Source organism: Pelophylax lessonae (genome assembly GCF_965119305.1).
Source record: "Pelophylax lessonae genome assembly, chromosome: 6".
NCBI classification, from domain to species: Eukaryota; Metazoa; Chordata; class Amphibia; order Anura; family Ranidae; genus Pelophylax; species Pelophylax lessonae.
Window position 1 is genome coordinate 325,160,330 of NC_138773.1, and position 16,422 is coordinate 325,176,751.

Below are 16,422 nucleotides of genomic sequence, written 5' to 3' on the forward strand. Positions count from 1 at the left end.
ACCATTACCGGTACCTATCACATGCTATTCACTCCTTCTGGACACAATCGTTTCCTTTGGGATGCCCTCTCGTTGTTCCCTGCTGGGCCGCTTATTGGTCTTCCACAGCTCCCGGTTAGACGTTACTCCCTGTTGGACTGATGCCCACAACAATTTATATTTGCATTATCATCATGGCTGTGAGTATATTGGGTGGAGCTGGCTCAGATTGGGATCACATATCTATCCCTGTTATCTTTAATATATTTTGATTATGTCCATTGTGCTTTGATCTACAAGGGGAATTTTTTACTCTCTTTGCAGTGACATGGGATGCATCCGCTCCTGAGGAAGTGGAATCTACTCCACAAAACGCATAGAGCTTGTTATGATGCAGACCCTTTTGTATATTTATATGTTTTATTTATCCACCTAAGGGTTTTGTTATATGCCCATTTTTCAGCCAATGCCTCACCTGCCTAGGCCTTGCCAGCTTTATAATTTATATCTATGTTGTTTTAACTGTATTACTGTATACCATCACATGTATGTACCTATGCCAATTGTGGATATTTATATGTTTGATGACATACATCATTAAATTGTTGACATTGTTATCATAATTTGGACCCACTTATGTACCTAATACTAGTCATTATATATATCCCAACCTTTTTTATGCACTTCATTTAAAGTCCCACTTGTCCCCCCTTTTTTTATTCCTTGTCCCCCAGCCTTTTGGGATGTCAGGCAATCGGCTTTTTGTACTATGTCATTATTATGTTGTGGAGTTACCCACACACTGTTTGGTTTATTATATGTTACAGTTAATGCCGATTGTTAATGCCGATTTGCCTTGTGTACCCTTTTCAATTTTTTCCCCTCTCCCCCAATTTCTTGTTTTATTTTTATTGTTTTATTTCTATTATTATTTTTAATATTATTTAATTTTGTTTTATTTTTATTGTTTTATTTCTATTATCATTTTTAGTATTTAATTTTGTTTTATTTCTATTATTATTTTTAATATTATTTAATTTTGTTTTATTTTTGTTGTTTTATTTCTATTATTATTAATATTATATCATTTTGTTTTATTTTTATTGTTTTATTTCTATTATTTTTAATATTTCATTTTGTTTTATTTTTATTATTTTTAAGATTATTTAATTTTGTTTTATTTTTTAATGTTTTGTTTCTGCTATGTGCCTAACATTTCTCTCAATCCTCCGTCAGGGATCTCCCATCCCCCCTCTTTTTCCTTTTTTTTTTAAGGATGTCCCAATTTTTCTGAACACCACGTTATAAAATATAGAAAAGCCCTAGATGTCCTTAAAGAGTAACTCCACTTTTGTTGAGAAATCCATCTCATCCAACCATGCTGCAGCCAACAGAACCGAAAGTGGCATTTCAATAATGCTAAAAAAAACAAAAAAAACAAACAGCCCTAATAACAACCCCTAACCCTAATAATAACCCCGACACCAAACCTAAAGGAAATAAACAACTAATAAATTAAAAAAAATAAAAAAATAATTCTAACCTAACCTCAAACCCTAATCCTAATCCCTAACCCTAATAATAACCCCTGACCCCAAACCTAAAGTAAAAAAATAGCTAATAAATAAATATTTTAAAACAATAAATAAACCCTAACCGCAAACCCTAATCCTAACCCTAACAACAACCCCTGACCCCAAACCTCAAGTAAAAAAACACAAATAAATACATATAATTAGCCCTAATCCAAACCCTAATCCTAACCCCTAACCCTAATAATAACCCCCCCCCCCCCCCCGACGCCAAACCTAAAGGAAACAACTAATATATAAAATTAGCCCTAATCCAAACCCTAATCCTAACCCCAATAATAACCTCCCGACGCCAAACCTAAAGGAAATAAACAACTAATAAACAAATAAATAAAAAATAAAAATAAAAAAAATAACCCTAACCTCAAACCCTATTATCCCGAACCCTAATAACCCCTGACCCCAAACCTAAAGTAAAAAAAATAACTAATAAATAAATAATTTAATACAATAAATAAACCCTAACCGCAAACCCTAATCCCAACCCTAATAACAACCCCTGACCCCAAACGTCAAGTAAATAAATAACTAATAAATAAAATTAACCCTAACCTTAATCCTAACCCCTAACCCTAATAATAACCCCCGACACCAAATCTAAAGGAAATAAACAATTAATAAAAAAATAAAAAAAATAACCCTAACCTCAAACCCTAATCCTAATCCATAGCACTAATAATAACCCCTGACCCCAAACCTAAAGTAAATAAATAACTAATAAATAAATAATTAAGTTCATAAAATAAATTAACCCTAAACACAAACCCTAATAATCCCTGACCCAAAACCTCAAGTAAATTAAGAACAAATAAATAAATAAAATGAACCCTAATCCTAACCCCTAACCCTAACAATCCCTAATCTCAAACCTAAAATAAATAAATAATAAATAATTAAATGAATAAAATAAATTAATAATTAAATAAAATTAAATAAATTAACCCTAACCTCAAACCCTAATCCTAATTCCTAACCCCAATAATAACAACCCCGGACCACAAACCTAAAGTAAATAAATAAATAATAAATTAAATGAACAAAACAAATTAAACCTAACCTGAAACCCTAATCCTAACCCTAATATTAACCCCTGACCCCATATCTCAAGTAAATTAATAACAAATAAATAAAATGAACCGTAACCCCAAACACTAATCATAACCCCTGACCCCAAACCTAAAGTAAATAACCAAAATATAAATATTTAAGTGAATAAAATAAATTAACCTCAACATCAAACCCTAATCCTAACCCTAAGAACCTCTGACCCCAAACCTCAAGTATATAAAAAAATAAATAAAATGAACCCTAACTTCAAACCCTAATCCTAACCCCTAATCTCAAACCTAAAGGAAATAAACAACTAATAGAAAAAAATAAAAAAATAAATATGAACCCTAACCGCAAACCCTTATCCTAGCCCCTAATCCTAATAATAACCCCCTGACCCCAAACGTAAAGTAAAAAAATAAATAATAAATAAATGAATAAATAACATAAATTAACCCTAAACTCAAACTCTAATCCCAACCCCTAACCCTAATAACAACCCCTAATCTCAAACCTTAAGTAAATAAATAACTAATAAATAAATATTTAAATGAATAAAATAAATTAACCCTCACCTCAAACCCTAATCTTAATAACCCCTGACCACAAACCTAAAGTAAATAAATAACTAATAAATAAGTACATGAATAAAATAACCCTAAACTCAAACCCTAATCCTAACCCCTGACCCCAAACCTAAAGTAATTAAATAACCAAATAATATTTGAGTGAATAAAATAAATAAAATATACTAACCCTAACCTCAAACCCTAATCCTAGCCCCTAACCCTAATAACAACCCCTAATCTCAAACCTAAAGTAAATAAATAACTAATAAATAAATAATTAAATTAATAAAATAAATTAACCCTCACCTCAAACCCTAAAGCCCAAATTTATTAATAAACCCTAACCCCAAATCTCAAGTAAATTAATAACAAATAAATGAATAATATTAACCCTAACCTCAAACCCTGACCCCAAACCTAAAGTAATTATATAGCCAATAAATATTTGAGTGAATAAAATAAATAAAATAAATTAACCCTAACCCCAAACCTAAACCTAATAATAACCCCTGACCCCAAACTTCAAGTAATTAAATAAATAAATAAAATTAACCCTAACCTCAAACTCTAATCCTAACCACTAAACCTAATAATAACCCCTGACCCCAAACCTAAACTAAATACATAGCTGATAATAAATAAAATAATTTAACCCCTAATGAAAAAAAATATTAAAATAATAATAATATAATAATATTAAATAAAAGTGGATGAAAAAGCTGAAAATCATAGATAAAAAAGATGAAACAAAATATATTTTTCTCTATTGGCCAATAAAAAAACGCTGTAAAGAAACACTCAAAAATGTGCATAGAAATCCACAACAAAATGCGACACTCGGGTGTGAATGCCTCCTTATTGCTGACTGCCTGTCTTCCTCCGCTGGCAGTCCTTTCTAGGCATCCACTACTCCTTACACACACAGCCATAGGAACATTTTGGAAGAGGAACTTATTACTCTTCATGTCCCCTCTGTGCAGATTCCGTTCAGCCACCGAGAGGGGGACACAGAAAGCAAAAGAAGAGCAGGCGGAGGTTCTCCCCCTCCCCCCACACCATCTAAAGAAAGATTTTTTTGGCCGGGATTCAATGTTTTCTCAGCAATGTGCCGGCACGCCGGGTGACTTCTGTGGTCGTTCTGCTGATTTTTTTTTTTCTCTCCTGAATGTGAATTGTTCCTTGTTCCACATACAATATCCACTTATCGGGACTCGGCGCTGAGTCTGTCACTTCGCTTTCACGGCTGCCTTGTACGCGGCCAAAATGACGCCATTCTTTGTGAGCCGCGCTATTGTTTGGGGTGGTAAATATGGGATCTCTGATTGTATGGGGTCAGCTGACCATCTTTCCTAATCAACCCGGTCTCTAAACGCTCATTATCATTTCCCGCTGAGAGTCCTCTGTCTAGTAAGCCACCCTTCTCTAGGTCACGCTCCAATATGATGTCACTATGATGTCACTATAATGTCACTATGATGTGAGGAAAGGGGAGGTAATATGGCGCTGTCAGGCTAATAAATAGGAAAAAATAAATAAATATGTCTTAAAGTGCACTGGTGATAGGTGAATAAAAATCAAAATATATAAAACTTCATATGGTGAATCCTTAAAAAGTGTAAATAAGTTTGAAGAATTTGGTAAAAAAATGTGTATCTATATAATGATAAATAGATAGGAAAATTAAGATATAAGTGACAAATTATTAAAAATCAATGTGTAATCTTAAAAATATATGTATGACTATATAAAAGAATTATAAAGTGGTGTTATAAATATCTTCCATATATACTTAAAGTGCTAATTAATCAGATATATATTGTGCTAGTGGGCTAAACAATAAATAACTTTGTATAAATCTGTGCACATACAAATCATAAATAGTGTCCCAACAGTTTAAATAGCATAAATAAATAAATAAATATAAAGCGAATATATAGGAAAATTGTCCATATAAATAGCCAAATATTAAATGGTGCTACAAATATAATTGAGTCCCAAGAAGGGTGGTGAAGCAGGGATTTGACAGGATAAAATGGATTACAGGACTTCCAGACTGATGGGGGTGCTCAATACAGGAATCAGTGCTCCCCTCCTATTATTCCCGCACTCACCAGATGGTGGTACCCCCACAGGGGTAATCAGCGTTTGGGGTGACTCTCAGAGGTCCCTCCGAAGGTTGGCTAGTAATCCACTTAATCCCGACTTCGTATCTTACTCCAGGGGAAATTGATGAAAAATCCCTCCTCTTAGAGTACTCCAAAAATGTTTGAGAGATCCGGATGAGGAAAGAAAGAAGGGCTCCAATAGTGAAGTATTGCAAAAAATGGGTGCTTTATTCGTATAAAATTACAATACTCACATTTAATAGAGAAAACAGTGCATGTATGTCCTAGGGACCGCAACACCCTCGTGTGGCGGTAGTTCCGGGACGCGGTGCGTTCCACCGGCCGGATGTGCGTTACGTCAGTTCCGCTTCCTGTTGACTGAGACGCACATCCGGCCGGTGGAACGCACCGCGTCCCGGAACTACCGCCACACGAGGGTGTTGCGGTCCCTAGGACATACATGCACTGTTTTCTCTATTAAATGTGAGTATTGTAATTTTATACGAATAAAGCACCCATTTTTTGCAATACTTCACTATTGGAGCCCTTCTTTCTTTCCTCATCCGGATCTCTCAAACATTTTTGGAGTACTCTAAGAGGAGGGATTTTTCATCAATTTCCCCTGGAGTAAGATACGAAGTCGGGATTAAGTGGATTACTAGCCAACCTTCGGAGGGACCTCTGAGAGTCACCCCAAACGCTGATTACCCCTGTGGGGGTACCACCATCTGGTGAGTGCGGGAATAATAGGAGGGGAGCACTGATTCCTGTATTGAGCACCCCCATCAGTCTGGAAGTCCTGTAATCCATTTTATCCTGTCAAATCCCTGCTTCACCACCCTTCTTGGGACTCAATTATATTTGTAGCACCATTTAATATTTGGCTATTTATATGGACAATTTTCCTATATATTCGCTTTATATTTATTTATTTATTTATGCTATTTAAACTGTTGGGACACTATTTATGATTTGTATGTGCACAGATTTATACAAAGTTATTTATTGTTTAGCCCACTAGCACAATATATATCTGATTAATTAGCACTTTAAGTATATATGGAAGATATTTATAACACCACTTTATAATTCTTTTATATAGTCATACATATATTTTTAAGATTACACATTGATTTTTAATAATTTGTCACTTATATCTTAATTTTCCTATCTATTTATCATTATATAGATACACATTTTTTTACCAAATTCTTCAAACTTATTTACACTTTTTAAGGATTCACCATATGAAGTTTTATATATTTTGATTTTTATTCACCTATCACCAGTGCACTTTAAGACATATTTATTTATTTTTTCCTATTTATTAGCCTGACAGCGCCATATTACCTCCCCTTTCCTCACATTTACCAAATATAGTTATCTATATTTTTGAGGTAGGCTGCAGTCATTTATTTACTTAATTTCCTCCAATAGCGCGGAAACTTTCCCCCTATAATGTCACTATGATGTCATCACTTACCGGGCACTCAGTGATGTTCTGAAACCAGAGGCTCATATTGGAGCTGTCCTCCAGGGTGGTGCAGCGCTTCTTCTTACTGTCCCATCCGCAGTACGGGTCCCGGGCCCCCAGGCAGGTCCTGGAAAATAAAATAAAAATCTGTCAGACATGGTTATACGGGATCCGCTGGTTGGAAAACGATCGTCTCAGTTGTGGAGGAGTCCGTTGACCCAAAACTGATATTACTGGTTGGTGGATACTAGAGAGTAAAGCGGTTGTAAAGGCAGAAGGTGCATTCTATGCATTACCACTTAGGCTACGTTCACATCTTGGTGTTGCTATTACAGGCGTTTTTATGGGCGTTTTTTCAGGCAGTTTTATAGGCGTTTTTACAGGCGTTTTTTGTGCAGGCGTTTTTAGATTGAATAGAGACCAATGGAAAATGCCTGTAATCTGCCCAAAAAGAAGCTCATGTACTTTGAGCGTTGGGCGTTTTGCTTACAGCGTCAAAACGCTCAGATGTGAACAGGGGCCATTGAAATGAATAGGATTTGTCTTGTTGGGCGTTTTGAGAGCTGATCCTAGAGCAGAAAAACTCCCCCAAAACGCCCCAAAACGCCTACATGTGAACGGAGCCTTAAGGACCAGGCCTATTTCTGACACTTGTTGTTTTCAAGTTAAAATCTGTATTTTTTTTTTTTTTGCTAGAAAATGACTCAGAACACCCAATATATATATATTAAATTAAACAGTAAAGTTAGCCCAATTTTTTTCTATAATGTGAAAGATAATGTTATGCCAAGTAAATAGATTCCCAACATGTCATGCTTCAGAATTGCGCACGCTCGTGGAATGGCGACAAATATTGGTACTTAAAAATGTCCATAGACAGCGATTTAAAAATTTCTATAGGTTTCCAGTTTAGAGTTAAAGAGGAGGTCTAGGGCTTAAATTATTGTTCTCGCTCTAACGATCGCGGCGATACCTCACGTGTGTGATTTGAACACCGTATATACCGTACATATCTGCGCACGAGCTCGGAGGGACGGGGCACTTTAATTTTTTTTTTTTTTCCTATTTATTTTACCTTTTATTTTTTAAGTGTTCTTGCATGGCAAGACCTCTTACTGTTATCTCACATATATATTCTTATTATTATAGCCAAATTTACCACCCTAACTCCTCCCACATTTTTTACACCACATAGACAGTAATATACCGAAACGTGCGGATTGCCGATTGGTGTGCTATTACTTTGTGGAACGTTTCGCTGAATGGTTCATGAAATATCGCCGTTTTTGTGGCAAAATTGGTCCCATAGGAATGAATGGCGGAATGTTCAAAACTAGAGTGGGAGCTGAAAAATCAGGACATGATTTCTAAACTGCCACCACTCCCTCATTTTAGAGCCACCTACGCAAATCATATATCAAAACGTTCAGCTATCCCTAGAGCCACTAAAAATGTCCACGGCTAAGCCATAGTCCTGATAGTTTTCACAATATGACCATTTGTTTGCAACTCACGCCGCCCATTGACATTCATTGAAACTCCACTCTAGCCACCTCAAATTTGAAGGGCAATTTCTAAACTGCAACTGTGCCTTCATTTTTAATATTTCAGAAACATACTATGGATCAAAATGTAGGTTTGGGTCTTGTGATTCTCACAATAAAAAGCTCTTCGCTGTAGGATTTATACTTTTTAAACTACAACTGTTTGAAGATTGCAACCGCCAGTGAAGTGAGCAAGTTGGAGCAGTTTGTTTTTAACCGCTCTTCTCTACCCTTGCTGTAGAGTGATTTGCCATAGGAACCCAGGTGTGTGAGCAGCCAGCAGAGTGACAAAAGCTATAGTGTGAACTGCCACCACTCTCTCATTTTCACCTACACAAATCTTATATCAAAACGTTCCGCTATCCCTGCTGCCACTAAAAATGTCCATGGCTAAGCCATAGTCCTGATAGTTTTCGCAATATGACCATTTGTTTGTAACTCACGCCGTCCATGCACTCAAACCATCTCAAATTTCAAGGCCTTTTTCTAACCTGTGCCTTCAGTTTTAATGTTTCATAGACATAGTATACAACAAAAAATCCCAGTTGCGATCGCATATCGCAGTGCAATCTTCAAGTTCGCACAGAATTGGATCGCACTAGTGTGAACCACCATGCGATCCGATTCTGCTACGGATAAAAAAAAAAGAGTCAGGTGCGTGTTTAGTGCGGATGCGGTGCGAATTCAGCCATACAAAGTGTATGGCTGAAAGTTGTACCGCACATGAGATCGCATGTAATTTGGGAGCAGTGCGCTCTGAATTACATGCGATCTCCGTGATCGCACTAAGCCCCGGTTCACATTAGTGCGATCATGGAGATTGCATGTAATTCGGAGCGCACTGCTCCTAAATTACATGCGATCTCATGTGTGGTGCAAATTTCAGCCATACACTTTGTATGGCTGAATTCGCACCGCATCCGCACTAAACACGCACCTGACCCTTTTTTTTATCCGCAGCAGAATCGGATCGCATGGTGGTTCACACCACTGCGATCTGATTCTGTGCGAACTTGCAGATTGCACTGCGATATGCGATCGCAACTGGGGGTGTCGTTAACCTTTAATTGACACCCCCTGCATATAGCATATGGCAGTGTGAACTGCCAGGGGTGCGGATGCGATGCGGGATCACGCTGCATATTCGCAGTGTTCCCGCATCGCACAAATGTGAGCCGGGGCTTAGCGTGGTTAGTAGTTTACACAGGGCCACATATGTGAGGCCGGCAGGCGTCAAGAATTTCAAAATACTGAACGTTGATTGAGAGAGTGAAGTTCAGCTTTAGCCTCCGTTCACGCCACTGCGACTTGTCATGCGATTTGACAGTTATAAATCTCATGACGAGTCATACCCTATTTGTACCTATAGAACCATCCAAAATGGTGCGACTCCAGCTTGCATGGATTTAAAAAAGGTTTCCTCACTATTTTTGGGGATTTCATGTGCGACTTGCATTGACATCTGTGCATGAAAATCGCACTGACCGGCGACTGAAGTAGCACAATTTCAAAGCCGCATTCGGTGTGACCTGGGGCTAAATCAACCTTTCCTATGTAACAAGCCAGTGTACAACAATCATAACAATTTGTAACACAGAAGAAACAATGTATAACAAAGCATTTTTTGGTTAGAAAATAAGAAAACCATCAAAGCAGCTGAAATGACACATTGAGGTGTTGGAGGATATAATATGAACACAGATTGTTTTTTTTTTTTTCTCATAAAAAGGAAGCCTTATTGATATTTTATTATTTTTTTGTAACCAGAAACACATTGTTTGTAAAGATTGTTTCCTGTGTGTTACTATATGTAACCCTTGATTCACACCTATGCATTTTTTAGTGCCTTTTGCAGAAACGCACTGCATTCCATTTACCATGGTTTCCTATGGATCTACTGTAGTTCACATCTGTGAGTTTTGAGTATTTTTTTTTAAAAGGGTCAGGGACATTTTTTTTTCCCACAACAGATTACATTTTGCATATAATAGACTTCAATAGATCAGCACCAATAGTAAAGTATGACAGTTCTGTTCATGGAGTGTGATTTTGATGCGACTTTACACACTCTGGTACTCCAGTAGCATCACAGTTGCATCAAAGTAGTGCAGGAACCTTTGTGTCCAAAGTCGCATGTTAGGGTTAGGGCTAAGGGCTAGGCTTAGGTGTTAGGGTCAGGCTTAAAGTTAAGGTTAAAGCAAGGGCTAGAGTTAGGGTTACGGTTAAAGATAGGGTTAGGGCTAGAGTTAGGGCTAGAGTTAGGGCTCTGGATAGAGCTAGGGTTAGAGGTAGGGTTAGAGGTAGGGCTAGGGTTAGAATTTAAAGCTAGGGTTAGGGCTAGGGTTAGAGCTAGGGCTAGGGTTAGAGCTAGGGCTAGGGTTAGAGCTCTGGATAGAGCTAGGGTTAGAGGTAGGGCCAGGGTTAGAGCTAGGGCTCTGGATAGAGATAGGGTTAGAGGTAGGGCCAGGGTTAGAGTTAAAGCTAGGGTTAGAGCTAGGGTTAGAGCTAGGGTTAGGCTTAAAGCTAGAGTTAGGGTTAGAGATAGGGTTAGAGATAGGGCTAGGGTTAGGGCTAGGGTTAGATTTAGGGCTAGGGTTAGATTTAGGGCTAGGGTTAGGGCTCAGGATAGAGCTAGGGTTAGAGGTAGGGCTAGGGTTAGAATTAAAGCTAGGGTTAGGGCTAGGGTTACAGCTAGGGTTAGAGCTAGGGTTACAGCTAGGGCTAGGGTTACAGCTAGGGTTAGGGTTAGAGCTAGGGCTAGGGTTACAGCTAGCGTTAGGGTTAGAGCTAGGGTTAGAGCTCTGGATAGAGCTAGGGTTAGAGGTAGGGCCAGGGTTAGAGTTAGAGCTAGGGTTAGAGCTAGGGCTCTGGATAGAGCTAGGGTTAGAGGTAGGGCCAGGGTTAGAGTTAAAGCTAGGGTTAGAGCTAGGGTTACAGTTAGGGCTAGGGTTAGAGTTAGGGTTAGAGCTAGGGCAAGAGTTTGGGCTAGAGATTGGGCTAGGGCTAGGGTTAGGGCTCAGGATAGAGCTAGGGTTAGAGGTAGGGCTAGGGTTAGAATTAAAGCTAGGGTTAGGGCTAGGGTTAGAGCTAGGGTTACAGCTAGGGTTAGAGCTAGGGCTAGGGTTACAGCTAGGGTTAGGGTTAGAGCTAGGGCTAGGGTTACAGCTAGCGTTAGGGTTAGAGCTAGGGTTAGAGCTCTGGATAGAGCTAGGGTTAGAGGTAGGGCCAGGGTTAGAGTTAGAGCTAGGGTTAGAGCTAGGGCTAGGGCTCTGGATAGAGCTAGGGTTAGAGGTAGGGCCAGGGTTAGAGTTAAAGCTAGGGTTAGAGCTAGGGTTACAGTTAGGGCTAGGGTTAGAGTTAGGGTTAGAGCTAGGGCAAGAGTTTGGGCTAGAGATTGGGCTAGGGCTAGGGTTAGACTTAGGGTTACTGTAGGGCTAGAGGTAATAATTAAGAGTTAGCAGTAATTGTTAGGGTTAGAATATAAACCCTAACAATTACCGCTAACCCTAACAATTACCGCTAACCCTAATTATTACCGCCAACACTAACTCTAACCCTTAGGCAGGCCATAGATGAGACAAAAACTGAATGTTCTGTTGATCAAAAACAGTGCATACAATTGTGCCATCATTTGTTTCGTTTTTCTAAACATAATCCAGCATGTTGGATCACACACTTTTTATTGCAGGGGACAAATCAGGTGTCGCAGCTGGCACACGAATGATGCGTAAAACAAAGTACCATGAATTTTCATTTGGTTTTCGACTCCGCTATCGCCTGCCTACCTGCACACCCCAGCCCTTAAAGTGGTTCTGAAGGCTCAAGGTTTTTTACCTTCATGCATTCTATGCTTGAAGGTAAAAAACCTCAGTGCAGAGCAAGGACCCCCGAACCCCAGCCCTCCCTAATACTAACCTGAGCCCGATCTTCCTCCAGAGATGTGCACAAGTGCCTCGGCTTACCAGGGACTCTCCCTTCTGATTGGCTGAGACCATTGGCTGCTTGGGAACGAGCCTACTTGAGTGCCCCCAGAGCAAACTGCTTGCTATGAGGCCACTCGGCAGGAGGGAGGCGCCAGGGGGGGGGGGGCGACGGGGGACTCGAGAAGAAGAGATTTAGAGCTGCTCTGTGTAAAACTATTGCATAACATGTTTGTTATTTATTTATTTATTAATTGGCTTTAATGTCACTTTAACCCTAGTATGTGACTTTGGACATGTAAAGGTTCCTGCACTACTTTAATGCGACTTTAATGCTTCTTGAGTGCCAGAGTGTAAAGTTGCATCAAAGCTGTGCCACAGGGCTCACTCGGGACCAGAAGCCTTGCAGCACATCTATGCACGTGCAGGGATTGGGGGGTGGGGGGGACGTGCCTAGGCAAGAAATGCAGAAGTGCTACTTTGCAACACAAATAAATGACATTAATAATACTGTATATGTGATTTCTGTATATGTTCGACTCTGAGAGAGGAAAGGGGGAGGAGCCAAGACAACATGACATGACCTTTAGGGTGAAGGTCCACTTTAAGCTCAGCTGTGTCTTCTTTTTTTTTTTTTTTTTTTATATCATTGATCCTTCTTTTTCCTTCTTCCTGCCACATAACCGCCATTAGATCATACAGACCGCAAACCAGCCGTCGGCACAAATCTGGTCACCGAGCCCCTGGCCGGGTCTCTTGTCGCGTCTCCCCATACGAGTCACACATTGTCTCGCTCTACTCTGACTCAAGCTCATGTTCAAAGGGCGCCCGACATTAAACGCAGCCGCGAACACAAAGCCGCCACACATCCGAGAAGACGCAGCGGCGTTTGATGGTGACCCAAGCGGTGCGAAGAATCAAAAAAAATTCAGAGGCCTCGATGCGTGTAAACACGCCACGCCGGGTCCATAAATAGGAAGATTATGACAACTTTTTTTCCGTCTCTCCTCCACAGAAGAATCATTTTTACAAATCTTCAGAGATATCCTAAGGCCTCGCGCGGGGCCAAATGTTAGACAAAGCCCTCTGTGTTGGGAGGCCACGGTCTGTCTGCGTTCAGTTTTCACAGGCGGGCGAGCGCGTACAGAGTTTTGGTTAGGGGAGCGAGAACAATGGCTCCTTTGAGCGGCCCCTGGTCCCCCCTCGATCGGCAGGATATCATTGGAGCCTCCCCCCCCCCCCAAGAGGGGAAAGAAAAACTCTAGCCTGGAAAAGACAAGACGCAGGTGGGCTCAGTCCTTCGCTAAAAGGGGAAGCGTTTAACCCCAATTGGAGAGATTTATCAATAAAAGCGTGGCAGGGCCACCCAGAATGAATACACCCGGGACGCGGCCATTAATTAAGGCCCCGGGGCTAGAGCGGTCTTTAAACTTAATTAAAGTTGGGAGTTCTGGCAGGTGCCGAAGGAGTTAATTCATTCTGATCTTTGAAGCCCCGCGGGCTCCTTGGCTGTAATGGGGTTGAACGATTCTAATCAGTGGCGTCTGAGTGTTGGCCACTTGTCGCCTGAACGGCGCGCCACTTTGCATCTCGTCATTTTTTTTTCGCGGCGTTCCATTATAGCCGAGTGCGTAAGAAACACTATGGCTAAAGTGCTGCCATTTCGAACGTGATTAAAGGAAGCGCGCGTGGAATGTCAAATAGGTGAGAGATGATGGAGACCGATGAGCATGAGATGGAACGGGGGGTGCAGGAAAAATGACACGCCGGAGATAAAAAACACAGAATTTCCGATAAAAAATTCAACCTGTTCTGTTGGAGATAGCGTCCCGGTGATGAATTATTAATGGCGAACACAAATCACGCTCATCTTCGCCGCTTCTGCCTGCGCTATGCCGAAGCACGGCCCAGGATTTGTTGCCTCTTTTCTCGCTAAGATCTAAGATCTTTTTCTGGGTGCTGAAGAGACTTTGCCGGGAAAATGGAGTTTAAGAACCGCTAACAAAGAATTATAAATTGAACTAGAGATACGTGATGTGACATATGGAAGGGCGGAGAGATCCCATGAGGGCCCATTAGGATTATTATAGGGGGACAAACACCACAGGAAGAGTATAAAGGGAATAAAGAACTCAAAGTATCAAATATTTACCTTTTTTGATAAAAAGTTTTAAGCCTTATAAATAAAATGTGTGTTTAAGGCCCCCTTCAGACCTATGCATTGTGGAAAACGCACATTTAACTGCCCACTACCACAAACTGCGTTCACGCAGGGCAGTGTGTGCATTGCATGGTGGTGCTATTTATTTAGAATGGCACCTAAAGACGCAACTACAGTAGAGGGAAAGCAACCAGGGCTGTCTACCTTTGAACACCCACAGGACAATAATGAGGCACCATCCCAAGCAGGTCATGGCAAAATGTGGGTGTGGCAAAATTGTGCTCACAGCGGGAGGGACTTAAAAACTTGAGCCAGGTATTAAGATTATGCACCTACAGACAGCATGGGTCAGGAGTATGTAATGTAAAGAGTGCAGGCATCAGGAGTATGTGACCTATAAAGTACAGGCGTCAGGAGTATGTAACCTACAGAGTTCAATGGTCAGGAGTATGTAACCTATAGAGTACAGACATCAGGTGTATGTAACCTACAGAGTGCAGGGGTCAGGAGTGTATAACCTATAGAGTACAGGCGTCACGCGTATTTAACGTACAGAGTACAGGCATCAGGAGTATGTAACGTACAAAGTGCAAGGGTCAGGAGTATGTAACATACAGAGAGCAGCGGACAGGAGTATATAACCTATAGAGTACAGGCGTCACAAGTATGTAACCTAAAGAGTATAGGCATCAGGAGTATGTAATGTACAAAGTGCAAGGGTCAGGAGTATGTAACATACAGAGTACAGGGGTCTGGAGTATGTAACGTAAAGTGTGCAGGGGTCAGGAGTATGTAACCTACAGAGTGTAGGGTTCAGGAGTATGTACCATACAGAATGCAGGGGTCAGGAGTATGTACCATACAGAATGCAGGGGTCAGGAGTATGTAACATAGTGCAGGGGTCAGGAGTATGTAACCTATAGAGTACAGGCGTTAGTCGTATGTAACCTATAGAGTACAGGGATCAGGAGTATGTAACCTACAGAGTATAGGCGTCGGGAGTATTTAACCTACAGAGTACAGGAGTCTATAACCTACAGAGTACAGGCATCAGAAGTATGTAGTATAAACTGTGCAGGGATTAGGAGTATGTAATATACAGAGTGCAGGGGTCAGGAGTATGTAATGTAAAGTGTGCAGGAAATAGGAGTATGTAACCTTCAGAATGCAGGGGTCAGGAGTATGTAATGTAAAGTGTGCAGGGATCAGGAGTATGTAACATACGGTACAGGGGTCAGGAGTAGGTAACCTACAGAGTACTGGCGTCAGGAGTATGTAACCTATAGAGTGCAGGCATCAGGAGTATGTAACAAAGAGTACAGGGGTCAGGGGTACGTAACGTGAAGTATACAGGGATCCGGAGTATGTAACCTACATAGTGCAGGCATCAGGAGTATGTAACCTACAGAGTGCAGGCATCAGTAATATGTAACGTACAAAGTACATGCGTCAGAAGTATGCATACTTCAGAGTGCAGAGGTCAGGAGTATGTAACATACAGAGTGCCGGGGTTAGGAGCATGTAACCTATAGAGTACAGGTGTTAGCAGAATGTAACCTACAGAATACAGGCACCAGGAGAAAGTAACCTTTAGAGTACAGGCATCAGGAGTATGTAACATACAGAGTACAGACATCAGGAATATGTAACGTACAAAGTACACGCGTCAGGAGTATACATCCTTCAGAGTGCAGGGGTCAGGAGTATGTAATGTACACAGAGCAGGGGTCAGGAGTATGTAACGTACAGAGAGCAGTGGTCAGAAGTATGGAACCTACAGAGTGCAGAAGTCAGGAGTATGCATCCTTCAGAATTCAGGGGTCAGGAGTATGGAACCTACAAAGTGCAGAGGTCAGGAGTATGTAACAAAGTGTGCAAGTGTTCAGAGTATGTGACCTACAGAGTGCAGGTGTCAGGAGTAGGGAAGAGTTATATACAACAAAACAGAATGATTAAATTATAAATTAAATACATTTTTTGGTTAAGCCCTGTTGAGTGAAATATGTCAGAAGGTAGAGCTGGGTGGCC

The 16,422-nt window shown here is 40.4% G+C and overlaps 1 protein-coding gene across 2 annotated transcripts in view; it reads right to left on the minus strand.

Annotated features, from left to right (window-relative positions):
- SEMA5B (semaphorin 5B) overlaps window positions 1-16,422 on the minus strand; it is a 295,097-nt gene that overhangs the window by 93,081 nt on the left and 185,594 nt on the right. For both annotated transcript variants that reach the window (XM_082262187.1, XM_082262188.1), the window contains exon 11: window positions 6,779-6,896. In XM_082262187.1, coding sequence (XP_082118313.1) covers window positions 6,779-6,896 — 118 coding nt within the window. The remainder of the gene's footprint in view (window positions 1-6,778; window positions 6,897-16,422) is intronic.